This window comes from Gorilla gorilla, chromosome 11, assembly GCF_029281585.2.
Source record: "Gorilla gorilla gorilla isolate KB3781 chromosome 11, NHGRI_mGorGor1-v2.1_pri, whole genome shotgun sequence".
Taxonomy (NCBI): domain Eukaryota; kingdom Metazoa; phylum Chordata; class Mammalia; order Primates; family Hominidae; genus Gorilla; species Gorilla gorilla.
In genome coordinates, this window is record NC_073235.2 from 37,726,700 (window position 1) to 37,745,498 (window position 18,799).

At 39.7% G+C, this 18,799-nt stretch overlaps 1 protein-coding gene across 14 annotated transcripts in view; it reads right to left on the reverse strand.

Moving 5' to 3' along the window:
* ZRANB3 (zinc finger RANBP2-type containing 3) overlaps positions 1–18,799 on the reverse strand; it is a 368,239-nt gene that overhangs the window by 43,109 nt on the left and 306,331 nt on the right. For all 14 annotated transcript variants that reach the window (XM_055380837.2, XM_055380841.2, XM_055380840.2 and 11 more), the window contains 5 exons: positions 17,039–17,130; positions 11,682–11,783; positions 10,071–10,213; positions 1,418–1,528; positions 4–406 (listed from right to left, as the gene is read on the reverse strand). In XM_055380837.2, coding sequence (XP_055236812.1) covers positions 4–406; positions 1,418–1,528; positions 10,071–10,213; positions 11,682–11,783; positions 17,039–17,130 — 851 coding nt within the window. The remainder of the gene's footprint in view (positions 1–3; positions 407–1,417; positions 1,529–10,070; positions 10,214–11,681; positions 11,784–17,038; positions 17,131–18,799) is intronic.

The window sequence follows — 18,799 nt, forward strand, 5'->3', positions numbered from 1 at the left end:
TACCTGTTCTAATGGGAGCTTTGAAGTCCAGGTAGCATCCAAAAGATTCTTCCTCTGACTTTTAGGGGCATCTCTCAGACGTAAAAAGAGTTCTTGTGCGTTCACATTACAGAGCTGACACACACCATGTTCAGTTTCAAATACTTTGGCTCTCAGGTAACTGTTATTAGATCGAATCCAAAACTCTTCCTGACATTTCAGAGAGCAAAACCGTGAATCCCAAGAGTTCGCTTTACACGCTTGCTTAGTCTGGCAAGTGGGTTGCTGACAGCGAAGGCAAAGTGGATTTCCCTCATTATCCACAGCTTGCAAATAGCCTTTGGATGTAGAGGGCTTCACAGTGAGATCTGCCTGGACTGTGTATGCATTTAGAAATGGGACACAGGCTCCATCTTCAAGAAGTTTTCTACAATTGATAAAAACATTGAATAGGTAACTAATGAATGATTAGGCTAAATAGTAATTGCTTCATATAAAGGTTATCAAAGTTTCTATACGGATAAATAGTAAACACAGATCACAGTGTAGAAATAAAATAGTTACAGTCAGCACTCTATATTCCATGCCAAGTAAAGAAGAATGGTGTGTTACAAAAATTAATTGAATATAAATATGTTGCCTCTCTTGGGAATTTAGATGCCCTTGTGTTAAACAATCTGGAAACATGTGAAACATCTGGAGAAGCTGTTAGAAAATGCTTCTTCAGGCTGGGAAAGGACAGGCTAATGTAAAACCCCAACCAAAGCTTAGTGGCTACCCTGCTCCTTAAATATATGTGGTCACACACCTCATTAGCTCAGAGAGGTAATTACAGACTCTCTCCTCCAGCCTCTGCTAGCTCACAGGAAACAGAGTCACAGCCATAAAGTGACAGAGTGAAATAGCTGACAGTGCTGATAGGAATTAGAACAGAAGACTTGCTCCTATAGGTAAATGCAGAGTGGATGATAGGATACAAAACATGATAGGATATGTGCTCAATTTGTTAGAATAAAAGAAAAGGTACACTACTCAATTTTGTTAGAAAGTCCTACTTGGGAAGTAACAACAGCTGCTTTGTCTGTTTTCCATGGTTGTTTGTTAGAAGAGTTAAAAGAAAGACTTCTAATGATGGAGCTCAAGATTCGGGGACAGAGCCCAGATTTAACCTCAGGTCTCCTGGCATCTACCCACAAGCCCTGGGGCAGGTTACTTAGTCCACCTGGTCTCAGTGTCCTTCTTCATCTCTAATGTTTAAAATGAGGACACCAGGTACCTCAACAGGTTGCTAGGACAACTGAAGAGCTACTATCTTGTGAAAGTTCTTTGTAACCTCTAAAGTGGTCATGCAAAGGTGAGATATTATTATGAAAATCAATACATAAATGTAAAGGAGTGGAATTAGTACTACTATATACTAGTAGTAGAAAAACCTTACTTTGTGAAAGGATCCCGTGGCCTCGACTCCTTTGTGATCAGACGGACATGGCCCCCAACATTCTTCACTTTGTCCATTGAGGCTACGGCAACATCTTCTTTGGTTATGTATCTAAAACAATGATATGTTAAATAGATTCCCTCTATCTCATATAAAAATGTCTCTATTGCATGTTCACATTGTTCCTTGCAAAAGCAATAGAAGAAAAAGCAAGCACAATTCTATTAACTGTGCTGAAACTCAAGTTAGAAAATGGAATTTTTACCCTTTATCTTGGTGTCCATTATGTGAGAAATACATCTCTTTGTTCCAAATTAGTTTTCTCAAATTTCTTTTTCTAAGAAATTCAAGAGTCATTCAATATCCTTTGGAGCAATTTTCATTTAGGGGAAAAAGGAGTCAGTGTGAGAATAAGAAATGATCAAATACATGCACAACTGACAGCCTTAAGGAAACTGCTTGGCAAGCTGTGCAGAAAATCTCTAACTGTATTTTACCTCCCTCTTGGCCTTCCCTTCAAGGCTTCTCCAAATCACCTTAGTCAGTTATAATAGTGTATCAGTGTTTGGGTAAACTGAGTTTCTTTTTAGTTAACCAGGTTCAATCACATCTTCTGTAATCTCAAGGTTGTTCCCCTTATTATCAGCCCATACAGGGTTTATGGATTCTTCCACGGAAATAAAGCCACTCTTGATATGGGATTCAGAACCTTATTACCCAACACTAACAATACCACACAATGTTCAGGGACTAGAAGTAAAGAGAAGTTATTCCCATTAAAGGTGATGGGGGAATTTAAGTTGGTAAAATGCAATTTCCCAATTAATTCCTTCTTATTAATTGGCCTAGTTTCTCTGGTGGTTTACACCTATTGTAGATTTTTTTGGAAATTAGTTTAAACATGAATTTCTTAATATTATTGAGTGCTTCTTAATTAGGCAGCTTGACAATAAAATTAAAGTTCAATCACAATGGAATTGTGCAATCGTATGTAAAATTTTAGAAATTTGCTTTATGTTATTAGGATAGATTTAATAATAAACAGGTTTCCTTTTTTAATAAACTATTTTATTAATTTTGATTAGGTGATATAAGCACATGGTTCTAAATTCAAAAGGCAAACAAGCATGTTTATGGTGATGAGAAATTTTCTCTCTCACTCCCATCTTCTTTTCTCCCCTCCCCAAAAGTTACCCCTGTTGGCAGTTTTGTTTTTATTTTATTTTGACTCAAAATGACCTTGAGTCATTTTATTGCATGTCTTCTGGAAGCCATCACACTGAGACAGCAGTAACTGGAGTCTGACTGACATCCCTGGGATGTGTACAATACGTCCCTCGCCAATTAGACCAAAAGATCTTTTAGGAACTCTGGATATCATTAGAGAAATAGTGTATTTCCCTATCTCTCAGAGACATGCTAATTCATCTTTGCAGAAATGCTGATTAATTCATTTTATTTTATTTTATTTTATTTTTTGAGACAGGGTCTCACTCTGTTGCCCAGGCTGGAGTGCAATGACACTATCTCAGCTCATTGCAACCTCCACCTTCTGGTTCAAGCTATTCTCATGCCTCAGCCTCCCGTAGCTGGGATTATGGGCATGCACCACCATGCTTGGCCAATTATTGTATTTTTAGTAGAGATGGGAATTTGCCATGTTGGCCAGGCTGGTCTCGAACTGGCCTCAATTGATCCGCCTGTCTCAGCCTCCTCAAGTGCTGGAATTACAGGTGTGAGCCACCGTGTCTGGCTCATTTTAGAAATAGTTTATTTTTGGCCTGGCATGGTGGCTCATATCTGTAATCCCAGCACTTTGGGAGGCCAAGATGGGTGGATCTCCTGAGGTCAGGAGTTCGAGACCAGCCTGGCCAACATATTAGTCTGCTAATAGTGATAGGTATCTCATCATAGATTTTAAAATTCGCATTCCTATTAAGAGTAAGGGGGAATATCTTTTCACACATTCACATGGTGAAACCCTGTCTCTACTAAAAGTACAAAAATTATCTGGGCATAGTGGTGTGTGTCTGTAATCCCAGCTACTCAGGAGGCTGAGGCAGGAGAACCGCTTGAACCGGGAAGATGGAGGGTGCAGTGAACTGAGATTGCGCCACTGCACTCCAGCCTGGGTGACAGAGAGAGACTCTGTCTCAAAAAAAAGAAAGAAAGAAAAATAAAATAAGAAATAGCTTATTTTTTTCTGAGTATAGGTGTATGCCTTTTATTTACTTACTTTTGCATTTCCATTGACATATCATTCACAGAGCATAAAATTCACCAATTTAAAGTTTACAATTAAGTGCATTAATAGTATATTCACAAGGTTGTACAACCATCATCACTAATTCCAGAATATTTTCATCACTCCAAAAAGAAACCTGAGGCTGGGTGCAGTGGCTCACGCATGTAATCCCGGCACTTTGAGAGGCCAAGGCGGGTGGATCATTTGAGGTCAGAAGTTCCAGACCAGACTGGCCAACATGGTGAAACCCTGTCTCTACTAAAAATATAAAAATTAGCTGGGCGTGGTGGTGCGCACCTGCAGTCCCAGCTACCTGGGAGGCAGGGGCAGGAGAATCACTTGAATCCGGGAGGCAGAGGTTGCAGTGAGCTGAGATCCCGCCACTGCACTCCAACCTGAGCAACAGATTGAGACCCTGTCTCAAACAAAAACAAAACAAAAAGAAACCTGTACCCACTAGCACTCATTTTTCATTATACCTTTTATTTTTAGAAATAAATAATAGCATAGCATATACATTAATCTTCACCTTGCTCTTTTTACCAAAACATGCTTCTCAGAGATCTTTCCTTATTAGGATTCATAGTTTCCCTATTCTTTTTAATGGCTCCATGTTATTCCATTATATGGATAAACCATATATTTAACCAGTCTCTGATAAATGGACATTTAGGTTGTTTTCATTCTTTGCGATCACAAACAATGCTGCAATAGATATCATTATATATGATATTTTCTACAAATTATGTATCTGTAGAATAAATCCCCAGAAGTAGAATTCCTTGGTCAAAGGTCTTAGGTGTTTTAAATGTGGGTAGATTTTGACAAATTTCTTTCCTCTAAGGTTATACCAGTGTATGTATCCACCAGCAATGAATAAGAGTATCTGTTTCTTCTCTTTCACTAGCACAATGTCATTTTTAAGAGTCTCTGCTAATAGTGATAGGCATCTCATCATAGATTTTAAAATTTGCATTCCTATTAAGAGTAAAGGGGAATATCTTTTCATATGTTTGCACTCTACTTGCATGTCTTTCTTAGAGCAAAAAGGAAATTAAGCCATCATGCTCCAGTCTGGGCAGTAGTAGTAGTTAAAGCACAGTAAATTGTTTTAGAGTTCTTTTACTTGCCCTTTTAGTTCCCAAATTTCCTCCTTCTTTGGCCCCACCTCCAACAATTTCTTCAACCATTTTATTCCCTTGAAAAATGCAGTTTGGGAAAGTATTTCTGTGAATTCTAAATGAACTCAAAAGCTTCCTAGCTTTGAGGGGCAATGGGATATTAAGCCTTGCCTGAGGTATTATTCAATGTTTAAAAGCTTAAAAACCTAATTCAGTAACTAAAAGATGCTGAGAAATCTAGTCAGAGATTTAGAAACTAAAAATAACCTTTTGCTTTCCTACAAGAGGTTTAAGAATAAATTTTTGGAAACCACAAGAAACAGATGAACAAATTCCAAAAAACGGAGCTGACAACTTTTCAAACGTAGTTGCAAGTTGCCAATACTTAATTTTCTACTGAGGTTTGCTAGGAAGTTCACCAACTCCCAAAAGGATTATGGTAAATCCCAATTTTAGTAAATAGAGAAGGGAGAATGTTGTCTACTAAACAAATTCCTGGATAGGGACGGGAGTGGAAGATGGCAATTTTTGCAAGAAAAGTGTACGTTGCAAAGTGGCCCACATCAATGAACACAATCTTGGGCTCTGGATTTCTGACCTGCTTTCGAGCTCAGCTGTAACCAGAGATTAAACAATTGGCATCCTAAACATGACAGGGCTCCAAGTGAATTAGGCCTGCCTCTGATAAATGGGACTCAGTAACCAAAACAGTGGCTGGTAATCTTGGCTACCATTCAAATGTAAAAGTGAGACATTCAAAAGCTGACTGCAAGCTCTGAGCTTGGATGGGGCCTGCAAACTGGTGGACATCACTGGCGCATAATCTGGTTGGAGACCTTTATCAATGTTTTTGGGGGAGTGCCCACAGTCAATTGCATTTGGGGGAGTGCCCAAAGTCAGTTAACTATAGGTCTTTTTTCAGAACCATTCAATACTTTTAAGAGAGAAATCCTCTAACGTCCTGCTTAGGAAGTAAAATGTCGCTGCTGTCAATCTGAAAGCTGTGCAAAAAAGGGGGTCTGAGGAGTTTCAGTTTTCAATATAATACCTCACTCTTTATCTCTACTGAGCCTGATGTTTCTAAGTCTGGAGACTCTCTGATTCAGTTTCTCTAGAAAGTAAACTGATAGGACAGTGTCTAACTGATCCTTATGCAGACTGCCAGTCAATGCTGTTGTTCAACAGCATATTTCACATTTGCTTTCAGAGATACATGGTTATTCCAAATTACTGAGACTTAACTTGGGTTCTGCAGCAAGAATCAGAATGCTTCCCGATAGTATCTCCCTGCTGCAGGTACAGAGGTTTCATTTCATGATGCTGCTAAGTTGGTTTCCCTGGAGGCCTCTCTCTCTCTGCCTCTCTATAATCAGTCACCAAGTCTCTAGATATACCTCCTTAAGAGCTCTCTTCATTCTCTTTCCTGATTCCCATTGTAATAACTTAATATAGATCCTCATCGTTTTTCTCCAGGTATACTAGAATAGTCTTTTAACTTGTGTAGTAGGCAGAATTTTAAGATACCCTCTAGGATTCCTGTCCCTCAGTTATTTAATCAATCACTAATTTAGATAATGCTATAAAAGGACTTTACAGATATAATTAGATTACTAATCAGCTCACTTTAAGACAGGGAGATTACTGAGTGGGCCCAATGTAATCACTTGAGCCCTTAAAAGCAGAAGAGGAAGGCAGAGAGATTCCAAGGAGAAAGATGTAGTGGTCCATGTGCTAGGACCACAGAGAGGCCTCTAGGAGCTGATGGTCCAGGCGACAGCCAGCAAAAAACAGGAACCTCAGTCCTACAACTGCAAGGAACTGAGTTCTGCCAACAATGTTAGTGAGCTTGGAGGTGAATTCCTTTCCAAGCTTATCAACTAGAGCCCAGCCAGCCAACACTTTGATTTCTGCCTTGTAAAATCCAGAGCATTACTAGAAAACTAGTAATAGCCAACTTGGACTTCTTACTTATAGAACTGTGAGATAATAAATGTGTGTTGTTTTAAGCTGCTAAATTTGTGGTAATTTGTTATGGCAGCGATAGAAAAATGTAACTTATCTCCCCACTTTGAGTCTTGCCCTTTTTGATCTAATCTCCCAACTGCTGCTAGAGCTAGCTCTTAAAAATACAAATCTGATTAATCTGCTGCTTGTTAACACAAGTTATATCCTTAATATATTATCTATATATAATTTTATAAATAATATTGTGTCTGACTTTGGTTTTATGAATTGACTTTTGCTTTTAAATCTGATCAGTCACCTTTCTCAGTTGGTACTTTAAGTGGTCATCCATGTCCGATGGAGAAGAAATAATAGGACATGTCTAGAAATAGCTAGAAATTCAGTTATGAAAAGAATTATGATCACGTGAGAAAGAGAAGGTCAACAAAGACTGGTTACAAAAATGAGAAAGATTGAGAGGACTGGAAGTTTTGGGAAAAATAAACTAGGCATTGTGCTTTTTGATATATGTGTGCATGTGTGCACTTATGTGTATGTGTATATATGTATATAAATATGTAACACATATATTTTAAATGTATTTTTATAGAAAATGACACACGCCCACGGGAAAAAAATCAACCGTTACAGAAGAGTTCAGGCTAAGAGTCCCAAACTGGCAACTTACGGATAAATTCAATTAGTCAAAGGACTTTACTGTACTCATACAGCATTAATTTACTGTACTCATACAGCATTTAAAATTTATTTATTCATTTTGAGACAGGGTCTTGCTCTATCACCCAGGCTGGAGTGCAGTGGCACGATCACAGCTTATTACAGCCTTGACCTCCTGGGCTCAGGTGATCCTCCTGCCTCAGCCTCCCGAATATTTGGGCCTGCGGGCGTGAGCCACCATACCTGGCTATTTTTTTGGGGTTTTGTGGAGATACAGTCTCGCTATGTTGACCAGTCTCGTCTCAAGCTCTTGACCTCAAGTGATCTTTCCACCTTGGCTTTCCAAAGTGCTAGGATTACAGGTGTGAGCCACCATGGCTAGCCAGTATTTTATTTTATTAATTTAATTTTTGTTTTGTTTTATTTTATTTTATTTCTGAGACAAGGTCTCACTCTGTCTCCCAGGCTGAACTGCAGTGGCACAATCATGGGTCACTGCAGCCTCGACCTCCAGGGGCTCAGGTGATCCTCCCACCTCAGTCTCCAAAGTAGCTGGGACTACAGGCACCACCATGCCTGGCTAATTTATCTGTTTTTTGTGGAGATGAGGTTTTGCCATGTTGCCCAGGCTGGTCTTCAACTCTGGGCTCAAGCAGTCTGTCCTCCTTGGCCTCCCAAAGTTCTGGAATTACAGGCGTGAGCCACCATGTACCAGTATTTTATTTTTAAATCTGAATTTGAATGACTTCAGATGGGTTCCAAATCTGCCAGTTTGACATAGTCTCAGCCCATATCTCATCCTTTTTTAGTTTTATAACTGACCTCATTCATTCATTTGTGATTCTTGTTTTGTTTTTAGTCAAATGAGTTTGTAATCCTGGCATAAAGTGTAAAGTCCCTACTACCTCCACAAATCCTCAAGTTTTATGCCCTAGAGCAAGATTTCTCAACAGTGGTAATATAGATATTTTGAAATGGATAATTCTGTTTTGGGGGGTGCAATCCTGTTCACTGTAGGATTCTCAGCAGCATCCTGGGCCTCTACCCACTAGATACTCCCTAGTCACATCCCTTACTTGAGACAATTTAAAATGTCTCCAGACACTACCATCCTACGGGACCAAATTGCTCCAAATTGAAAACCACTGTCCAAGAGAAACCCGTGATAAGAATTTCTAAGGTATCCTTCTAGACAATTTCTATGTCAGTAATAGCAAGTTGTGCAAATAGTAAAGTTTGTGTCTCCATCCCTTTTTTTTTTTACAATTTATATTTACCCTTAACAATTTATCACAAGTATTATTCCTTGTTCTTACAAACAAATAAATGTACCATATGCCATATGTTGAAACAGTGGAAAAGATTTTCGCTGTATGGAACTATCATAATTTATTTAATCAACCATGTTATGGAAATATCATAATTTATTTAATCAACCATGTTCTCGGTCCCTTGCTCCCCTCCAACCTCCTGGATTTTTTTCACCTGTGTGCATGGAAAAAGCTAGAGAAAGGAAACCTCTCTGATAAACTGATGAAATATAAGGATGAAGAGAGATTACAGGTGTATGGAGGCAGCAAGAGCTAAAGGGCTTTCTCTGCCAATGCTGCCATTTGGTTTATTGCTTTGCCATCTGTTTTGTTTTGTTTTGTTTCAGACAGGGTCTTACTCTGTTGCCCAGGCTGGAGTGCAGTGGTACAATCTCAGTTCACTGCAGCCTCAACCTCCCAGGCTCAAGCGATCCTCCGGCCTCAGCCTCCCAAGTAGCTAGAACTATAGGAGTGTGCCACCTGGCTAATTTTTTTTTTTTTTTTTTTTTAATAGAAACAGGATCTCCCTGTGTTTCCCAGGCTGATCATTGAACTCCTGGGCTCATGCAATCTACCCGCCTTGGCCTCCCAAAGTGTTGGGATTACAGGCATGAGCCACTGCACCCAGCCTGCAATCTCTTTCAAAAGCAAGGATTGGGCTACAAAACAGCTGACCACTTTTCCTGATAATCCTTGCTTCATGCTAAGAAAAGAGTTTACAAAGAACAGGGATTTGAGATCACACATGGGGAGACTTGAGTGGGATAAAGATGATTTTGATGACAAGGATGGAAATCAATGTACAGAGATTAGAAAGGAACCTGTAATGATAAGGACAAAACAGTCACAAATATCTGACAGTCAACCTTTCCTTTTATTTCATTTCCAATCATGGACATGATTATAGTTATCTTCCATTACTTGGGTGGTGATGCATTCAAATAGAACCAGCTCCCTTGCTGCACAGCATCATACTCAAGCACAGCAGGGCAAAGCAGATGGGGTCCAGAGGCATGCTCTGATGTTCTAAGAGTAAAATGTATTCCTGCTGCTAATAAGTGTCCCAGGCTTGGCAGGTCATAGGTTGCACCATCCTGTGACTCTGGTCTTTTTGTTGATTGATGGGACTCATGGAGAGTAAGATCTGGACAACCTGATCTCTTTTAGCAGATTTTGTCAAATTCACTAGACATATAATTATCTTGTTATGAAACAATATGGCTGTGATTTTATGCATAATTTTCTCATAACTCATCAGGATTTCATTAGTGGTTCCAAAAGATGCCTCAGACCCCCCTGTAGAAAGAACCATGAAAAGTAATATAATACAAAATTAAAAAAAAGACAACTCATACCTTTTGGTGCAATTTTGTTTGGTTTGTTGCTTTGTGATCTCTTCCAAAGCAAGAATTGGGCTACAGAATAGCTGTCCACTTTTCCTGATTATCCTTTGCTTCATGGCAGTTAGACTACTCCATTCTCGAACAAATCTCAAAATCTGGCAGAAAATGAGATAATAAGAGTTAACAGCTCACAGGCAGATACCTTCCTTTGAATGTGAGCCTATTTACAACATCAGAAAACTGCTATTTTGTTATGTCCCCCAAATAGGTTTTTGAGTTCCACAACCTAAGGCTTTCTTCAATTTGATGCAGTTTTCATATCTTTATTGTAAACTACCTACAGCAGTTCTCAAGAGATATCTTTTTTTTTTCTTTTTGATAGGGTCTTGCTCTGTTGTCCAGGCTGGAGTGCAGTGGCATGATCACGGCTTACTGCAGCCTTGACCTCCTGGGCTCCAGCAGTCCTCCTGCTGCCTTAGTCTCCTGAGTAGCTGGGACTACAGGCACATGCCACCATACCTGGCTAGTTTTTCTATTTTCTGTAGTGACAGGGTCTCACTATGTTGCCCAGGCTGGTCTTAAACTCCTGGGCCAAAGTGATCCTCCTGCCTCAGCCCCCAAAGTGTTGGCATTACAGGCGTGAGCCATCTCACCCAGCCAAGAGATCTTTTTCAAGCCAAAGATTCTCTAAAGGCATGTTTCAGGACATGTAGTGTATGCCCTTAACACACATAGATCAACAGTGATAATATGCTCATTGAGACCAAAAAAGGTCTGGAAGTACATACCCTAGCTGGGGTCAAGGCAAAACTGGGTGACAGAATGATAGTGCAACATCTGAGAATTGCTTCGTAAATGATGCCTAAGTTTTCACAGGAAAAAAAACATCAATAAATCTGGGACATTTTTAGTAGGGTTACCGGTCAAGTATACACAACTGGCTATTTTCTGGGACTCTGAGAATCAGGGTTAGATGATTCCAAGTAAATAGCTTACTGCTCCCTTTTCATTTAAAACAGGTATAGTTGACCTACGGGCAATGCTTCATTTCCACTCAAATGGTAAAAAAAAAAAATCACCATTTTCTTGTAAAAATAGCACACAGCATGCTAGGTTAGTCCCTGCGCATGATGACCCTTCTTGGCAGTGAAGGAAAATCAGCCACAGATCAGTGTTAAGACCTCCCTGGCAGGAACTTGGCCTGAAGCTGCATGCTAGTGCTTCTGATAATGAATCAAGAATCACCCAATAAGGTATTATCTCTGCTCTGGGAATTTGTCATTGTTAGAACTTAACCTTAATAGAAAAAATGTGATTCTAGCAGATACAAATATCACAGTTGCTAATCCTGTGAATGAGAAATTAAATAATGTGAGGATGATTCTATCCACAGAAACAGCAACTGTAGGTGTGATCATTTGCCAAGGAAACAGATTTCACATATATTCTTAGCACTGGGTAATTAATAGGCACCGCCTAGACTGATGAAAATGCAACCAGTGATTTGACTCTACAACATGCCACAAAGTGCTTTTTTAAAATTAAACTAAAAATGATCATTAAAATTACTAAAACAAGTTTATTTAAAGTAAATAAAGCCATTTTATTTAAAACTATTCTTACCAGTGAGCGATATTGTTTCAGCTGAAAGCTTGCTGGTAAATCTTCCCAAAGGTCTAATTTTATATCCAAAGGAATGAAATTACAGCTCATCTGTTTTCCATCCTGATGATAGATTAGGAAGACACTAATAATCCATTTTTGTATAGGCACTAGTAACTATTTTAAATGAAAATAATTACATTATGACACAATATGCCTAGTCTCCTAAAAGAAAAACTGAGGTGACACATTCTAGACAAGGGTCCGCCAAAATGGCTCCTCTGGAGAAACTGTGAGCCAAGAAGAGGAGGCAGGCTCTCTACCGCACTGGATGCCTCCATTGCCCATGCCTAGCCCAAGGCTATTGCCTTCAGCCTGGAATCCTTTGTTTACTGCTGTGTCATACTGTTTTCTATTGACTAATCTTGGAAAGATGTATCAAAACAATAAAATTTGTACACTGCAAATTAATATAGAAGAATATTACATCCTTGAAGTTAACAGTAGCACAACCATTCCAAATTTGCAAATAAACTTCTTTATACTCACTGACAATATAAGTATCACATCAAAGAATGGTATCAAGGAATAGTCTTAATAATCTTCACCAAATGATATGCCTGTCCATTGTTACAGGAACAAGGAAGTAAAGAGAAGGTAGAAAGATCAATTCTAGAGAAATTACTTAAAAATTGGCTCCCCCAAAGCAATGTCACAGTATCAGTCAATGAGGACTGTCTGCCAATGGTACCACCTGGAGAGTAAGTGGAACTGCATTTAGGTCCCAACAATTGGTGCACAACATCCTGAAATCTTTTTTTTCCCTTTTTTTTTTGAGACAAGGTATCACTCTGTCGCCCAGGCTGAGGTGCGGCAGCATGATCTCAGCTCACTGCAGCCTCAACCTCCTGGGCCCAGGTGATCCTCCCATCTCAGCCTCCCAAGGAGCTGGAATTACAGGCACATTCCACCACGCCTGGCTAATTTTTTATATTTTTTGTAGAGACAGGTTTTCACCATGTTGCCCAGGCTGGTCTCAAAATCCTGGGCTCAAGTGATGCTACCACCTTGAACTCCTGGGCTCAAGTGATTCTCCCGCCTCGGCCTCCCAAAGTGCTAGGATTATAGGCATGAGCCACCACGCCCAGCCCCTGAAATCTTAAGGGTAGAAAGTAACCACATACAGTGGTGTAGTAGAGGTATTTCCTTTATAAAGGGGAAGAAGAACCTCTCATACGAAAATCTATTATATCAACAATAGTTGAACTCATATTCTCTCAGCTAAAAAAAAAAAAAAAGTTACAGCTCCCACAATTGCTTTGGAGAAAAACATACAAAAAGTAGGCACTGATTAAAAATTTTGAGGCCAGGCACAGTGGCTCATGCCTGTATTCCCAGCACTTTGGGAGGCCGAGGCAGGAGGATCACGAGGTCATGAGTTCGAGACGAGCCTGACCAACATGGTGAAACCCCGTCTCTACTAAAAATATAAAAATTAGCTGGGCATGGTGGCGTGCACCTGTAATCCCAGCTACTCTGGAGGCTGAGGCAGGAGAATCGCTTGAACCCGGGAGGCAGAGATTACAGTGAGCCTAGATCCCGCCACTGCACTCCAGCCTGGGTGGCAGAGAGACACTCCATCTCAAAAAAAAAAAAAAAAAAATTGATATGTAATTCTAAACCCTGATATAGACTTGGGATTCTAGCTGAAATTAACAGTTCTAATATGACACAGGATGCTAAATGTCTGTTACTACTCTTCCTTTAAATGGATATCATTTTAGGCAGTGAACTAGGAATTTTTTTTTTTTTTTTTTTTTTTGAGACAGAGTCGCACTCTTTTGCCCAGGCTGGAGTGCAGTGGCACGATCTTGGCTCACTGCAACCTGTACCTCCCGGGTTCAAGCGATTCTCCTGCCTCAGCCTCCCAAGTAGCTGGGATTACTGGTGCCTGCCACCATGCCCAGCTAATTTTTGTATCTTTAGTAGAGTCGGGGTTTCACCATATTGGCCAGGCTGGTCGCGAATTCCTGACCTCAGGTGATCCGCCTGCCTCGGCCTCCCAGAGTGTTGGGATTACAGGTGTGAGCCACTGTGCCCAGCCTTACTTCAGCTCTTTTAAGGTGAAAAGGAAAGCTTTCATCTCAGCTCTACTCTGGTTGTGAAAAGATATGTCAACAACTCATTTGCTTAGTGTCTTGTGTTTGGAAAATTATTTGGGTGATAACATTTTATGGTAAAGGGACATGTAAGTATTTAGAACAGTCATAAAAATATATTTGAGACCATTAACAGAGATGTCAAGAAGAAGCAGGCTACTAGGCTGGTGGCAGAGCCTGAATACGGGTCAGTGAGGTGGTCGCTGTGGTTTGGTTTGGCAGCAGGTGCATTATACCCTCTACCAGGAGCTTACAGTTCTCTCCCTGTCTCCACCCCAACGGGGATAAAACATTGATCAGGTAATCCAAGAGGCAGAGCTTTCACTGTATAGAGTAAAAAAAAGATTAAAGAATTTAAGGGCTTCTGGATTTCTGTGGTATGCTCCGCCTGGTGTCTGCCCTTCGGTTTCTCTACCCTCTTGGGACAATTTCTCTGTCCCTCTCATGTGATGGTCTGAGAAAGAGGCATGGCCTAAAGATCCCCCAACATGGGGGATGAGGGTGGCTCAGGCACTTAAACCTGCCTCAAGATGAATAAAGGAGTCATTGGTGCTCCCTGCAGCCTGGTTCACCATGTCAGAGGCTCCACTTGGTAGACCAGGCTCCAAACCTATAAGAGGAGCATTGATTACTGCCTGGCTTGGTTCTTGGTGTCTCTCTCTCAGTTATTGTCCATGCTAGAGGCTGCTTGGGGATTCTGGTATTCACAATCCTAGCCATCTCCTCCTAAAAGAATATTATTACATGGTACACTATCTATCTATATCTATATTCGGTTTAGTAGAAAACCTGTAACTGAAAGTTTGGTCATCTCCAACATATTATCTTTTAAACATTGATACAATGGACCATGAGTTTTAAAAGTTTCAAATACTATCTTATATACTTATAAATATTAGAAATTTAAAATTTTAGGCTGGGCGTGGTGGCTCACGTTTGTAATCCCAGCACTTTGGGAGGCTGAGGCAGGCAGATCACGAAGTCAGGAGTTCAAGACCAGGCTAGACAACACAGTGGAACCCTGTCTCTACTAAAAATAGAAAAATTAGCTAGGTGTGGTGGTGGGTGCTGCAATCCCAGCTATTCGGGAGGCTGAGGCAGGAGAATCACTTGAACCTGGGAGGCAGAGGTTGCAGTGAACTGAGATCGCACCACTGCACTCCAGCCTGGGTGACAGAGCTAGACTCAGTCTCAAAAAAAAAAAAAACAAAGAAATTTAAAATTTTAGACCAAATAAAAGTATTCATAATCTATCCAGGCCATAGATTCTCACATGGTTCCTGTGATCCTTTCAGAAAGTCATAAGTGTTTTCATACTAATAGTAAGATACTGTTTGCCTTTTCCACTCTCATTCTTTCACAAATGTATGGTGACTTTTTCCAGTGGCTACATGAAATGCTATCTCAACAAACTGAACGCAGAGACAGACATGGGAATCCCACTGTTTTCCATTAAGACTTTAGAGAAAATTGCTAAACATTTAAAACAATGACATTCTTCTCACTAAATATTTTTTTGACTTGGAAAATATAATTATTTTAAGTAAAAAATGTTATTTATATATATATATAATGGGTTTGTTTCTCTTAAAATATGCATTTACTCACTTAAAAATAATTGTTGGCCAGGCATAGTGGCTCACGCCTATAATCCTAGCACTTTAGGAGGCTGAGGCGCGCGGATTGTTTGAACCCAGGAGTTTGAGACCAGTCTGGGCAACACAGCAAGACCCTCTCTCTCCAAAAACAAACAAACAAACAAAAAACGGCCAGGTGGGTGGCTCACACCTGTAATCCCCGCACTTCGGGAGGCTGAGGTGGGCGGATCACAAAGTCAAGAGGTCGAGACAAGCTTGGCCAATATGGTGAAACATCATCTCTACTAAAAATACAAAAATTAGCCAGGCATGGTGGTGGGCACCTGAGTCCCAGCTACCTGGAGGCTGAGGCAGGAGAATCGTTTGAACCCAGGAGGTGGAGGTTGCAGTGAGCCGAGATTGCACCACTGCACTCTAGCCTGGGCAACGGAGCGAGACTCTGTCCTAAAAAAAACAAAAAATACAAAACAGAAATACAAAAATGTAATTGTTAATTATTCACATTTAAGTGAATAAATGAAAAAAACAATTTTTTTTTTTTGAGACAGTCTCATTTTGTCACCCAGGCTGGAGTGCAGTGGCGCGATCTTGGCTCACTGCAACCTCTGCCTCCCAGGTTCAAGCGATTCTCCTGCCTCAGCCTCCTGAGTAGCTGCGATTAAAGGCACTTGCTACCACACCCAGCTAATTTTCATATTTTTAGTAGAGGTGGGGGGTTTCACCATGTTGGCCAGGCTGCTCTCAAACTCCTGACCTCAGGTGATCCACCCACCTTGGCCTCTCCAAGTGCTGGGATTACAGGCATGAGCCACCACACCCGGCCATAAATGAGTATTTCTGAGAGGCTCCATTTTAATTTCAAATATAGCAGACATCAATAGACATAACCCATACAAACAAAAGCTCTTCGGGGTTCTCAATAAATTTTAGGAGTGCAAAGGGGTCCTGAGTCTAAAAAGTTTGGGCACTACTAAGCTAGCCTATGGCAGGAATCAGCAATCATCTGACAAAAAGCTTCCTAGCATTTACTCAACACAAATGGGCAGGTCTAGGCTTCTGTAAGGATGCTGCTGCTCCTGCTGCTGCAAGTGATCATTGCAGGAATTAACATTTATGGAGAGTTCATATAGGCCAGGCACTGTGCTAAGTGCTTTACAGGACTCAGCTTGTTTTATCTTTGCAACAAATCCTGTCTGCATTTTATTTTTTATTATTTTAACAATTTTTAATTTTTAAGGGTACACAGTAGGTTTATATATTTATGGGATACATGAGATATTTTGATACTGGCATACAATGTGTAATAATCACATCAGGGTAAATGGGGTATACCACATTTTACAGTTGAGGAAATTGATGCACAGAGCAGTTGAGTAATGTGTCCAAGATTACATACTAACAGATTTGAACTGAAGCAGTCTAGCCCTGAAGTCTATGTTCTTAAAGACATGTGGTTTTACCTCTCATTGTCTGTAGATTTAACACAGAAATTTGAGAATTAGCTTTGAGGAAAATAACTAGATGCTTATCTCAATGTTAATAAAATTAAGTATCTCCACTGAAAAGTGAAAAAAGGAAGTCTTTTTTATGTTTCAAGTTACAGAATCTGCATGATGCTTACCTTAGTATAGATGTGAATCCGGTCAGTATTCCTACTTGCACAGAACATTAAGGTGTCATACACTGGCAAAGTGTCTGAACGCTTCCACTGTTCTATTAAAGAAGACAAAAGAGAACCTGAAGGCTTATCTACCCTCTATCTAAAATAGCTTATTTTAATCGTGTGTAGGTTAGAACGATGAAATAGCTATATCAAAATATCAATATATTTAACAAAAAGTAATTGTCTAGGCTTGAAATAAAACTACCATGGTAGGCCATTGAAGAGCATATTGGCTTATATGGTAACCAATTGTTTTACATTTTTGCTAATGACCTAACAAGAAACAAACAGATTCAGAATTAGCTGAAAAAATACAAGTTGGTAGGCATAAGGAAGAATTTCCACCAATAAGAGCTGCTATTGGTCTTGAAAAAATTTAGACTAATCTATTCCTTTTGCTAGAGTATATTTGAGACCGAATGAGAATCATTTTGATTATTAGCAGCAACATCGCTATGTTGAGGGCCACTTAAATGCCTGATTCCCTGTAGCCTGGTGCCTGACATTCACAAAAGAAGATAAGCAGACAAGCTTCTTTTCTGATAATCTCTTCTTTTTTAGCCCTTTCTCAGTCCTATTGTCCAATATATTTGGCAGGAGATACAGGATTATCAACGCAGGTCTAAATAACAATTATAGTTAACATTTAGTGAGCACACACAATGTACCAGGCACTGTTGTAGGTACATACAGTAACACCTTTTAGGAATAAATAGTGCATTTTACATAGGAAGAAACTGAGGCACGTTAACTTACTTACGGTCATATGGCTAGTAAGAGGATGTAAAACCTGCAAGCTGGCTCCAGAGTCTGTGCTCTTACCTTCTCTCACAGTTCCTCAGTGATCTTTTAAAGTACTTTCCCAGACCTAGAAGTCTATGATTTGTTTGCCATTCTACTTGGCAATGTCATCATACTATTATTTTTCTAATCAAGGCATTGCCCACTTTACAAACTTGATTTATGAATTATTCCCTTATTTTGTAAATTCAAAAATGTACTTTAACATCTCTGAAACTGGCATGTCTTACAGCCAATAACAACAATGGCATTTTACAATCATTGCTGGCCATGTGGCAGTTGTAAAATAGTTGTCTTTGCCTTAGTATGGATGAGCTGAGTCATAGCTGTAATACTATTGTCACTTCTACACTACACATGAGGTATATGCATTGTTGCTACTATATGTATTTACTTTATTACCTTTAAAATGTCTTTAAATTTTTTCACTATGATTTGGTATTGAAATGAAAAGTTATCATGTATACCATAAAACTTGGATACAGACCAGGAAAGCATAAACTTGGTATTAAAGAAGCAAATGTGTATCACTGGAGGAATAAACCAAAATATCTTATTTTCTTGTAAAGGAATAATGGACTGCTTCATGGTACTGAAGGAAGCAAGAGCTCTGCAAATAGAGGAAAGTGTCTTACATTGGTTACTGAGATGTTCAAAAGGGTTGCCTATCACATGCCAAAGAAAGCAACTGAAAGCAGGAGAAATTGCCCAATCCCTCAGAATAAATGAAAGAAATGTCCAAGCAACAGAGGATGATGTGGCCTGGCCTGGGCTATCATTAAGGTATTGTGTCATAGCTTAATTGGCAGTTTTCTTTGAAGAACTATGCATTAATGCTTAAAGATCAGAAGCCATTCTTTGATAAAAATAACTGTAACAACAATTCCAAATCAGTTGATATTAATTCTTGATAGCTAT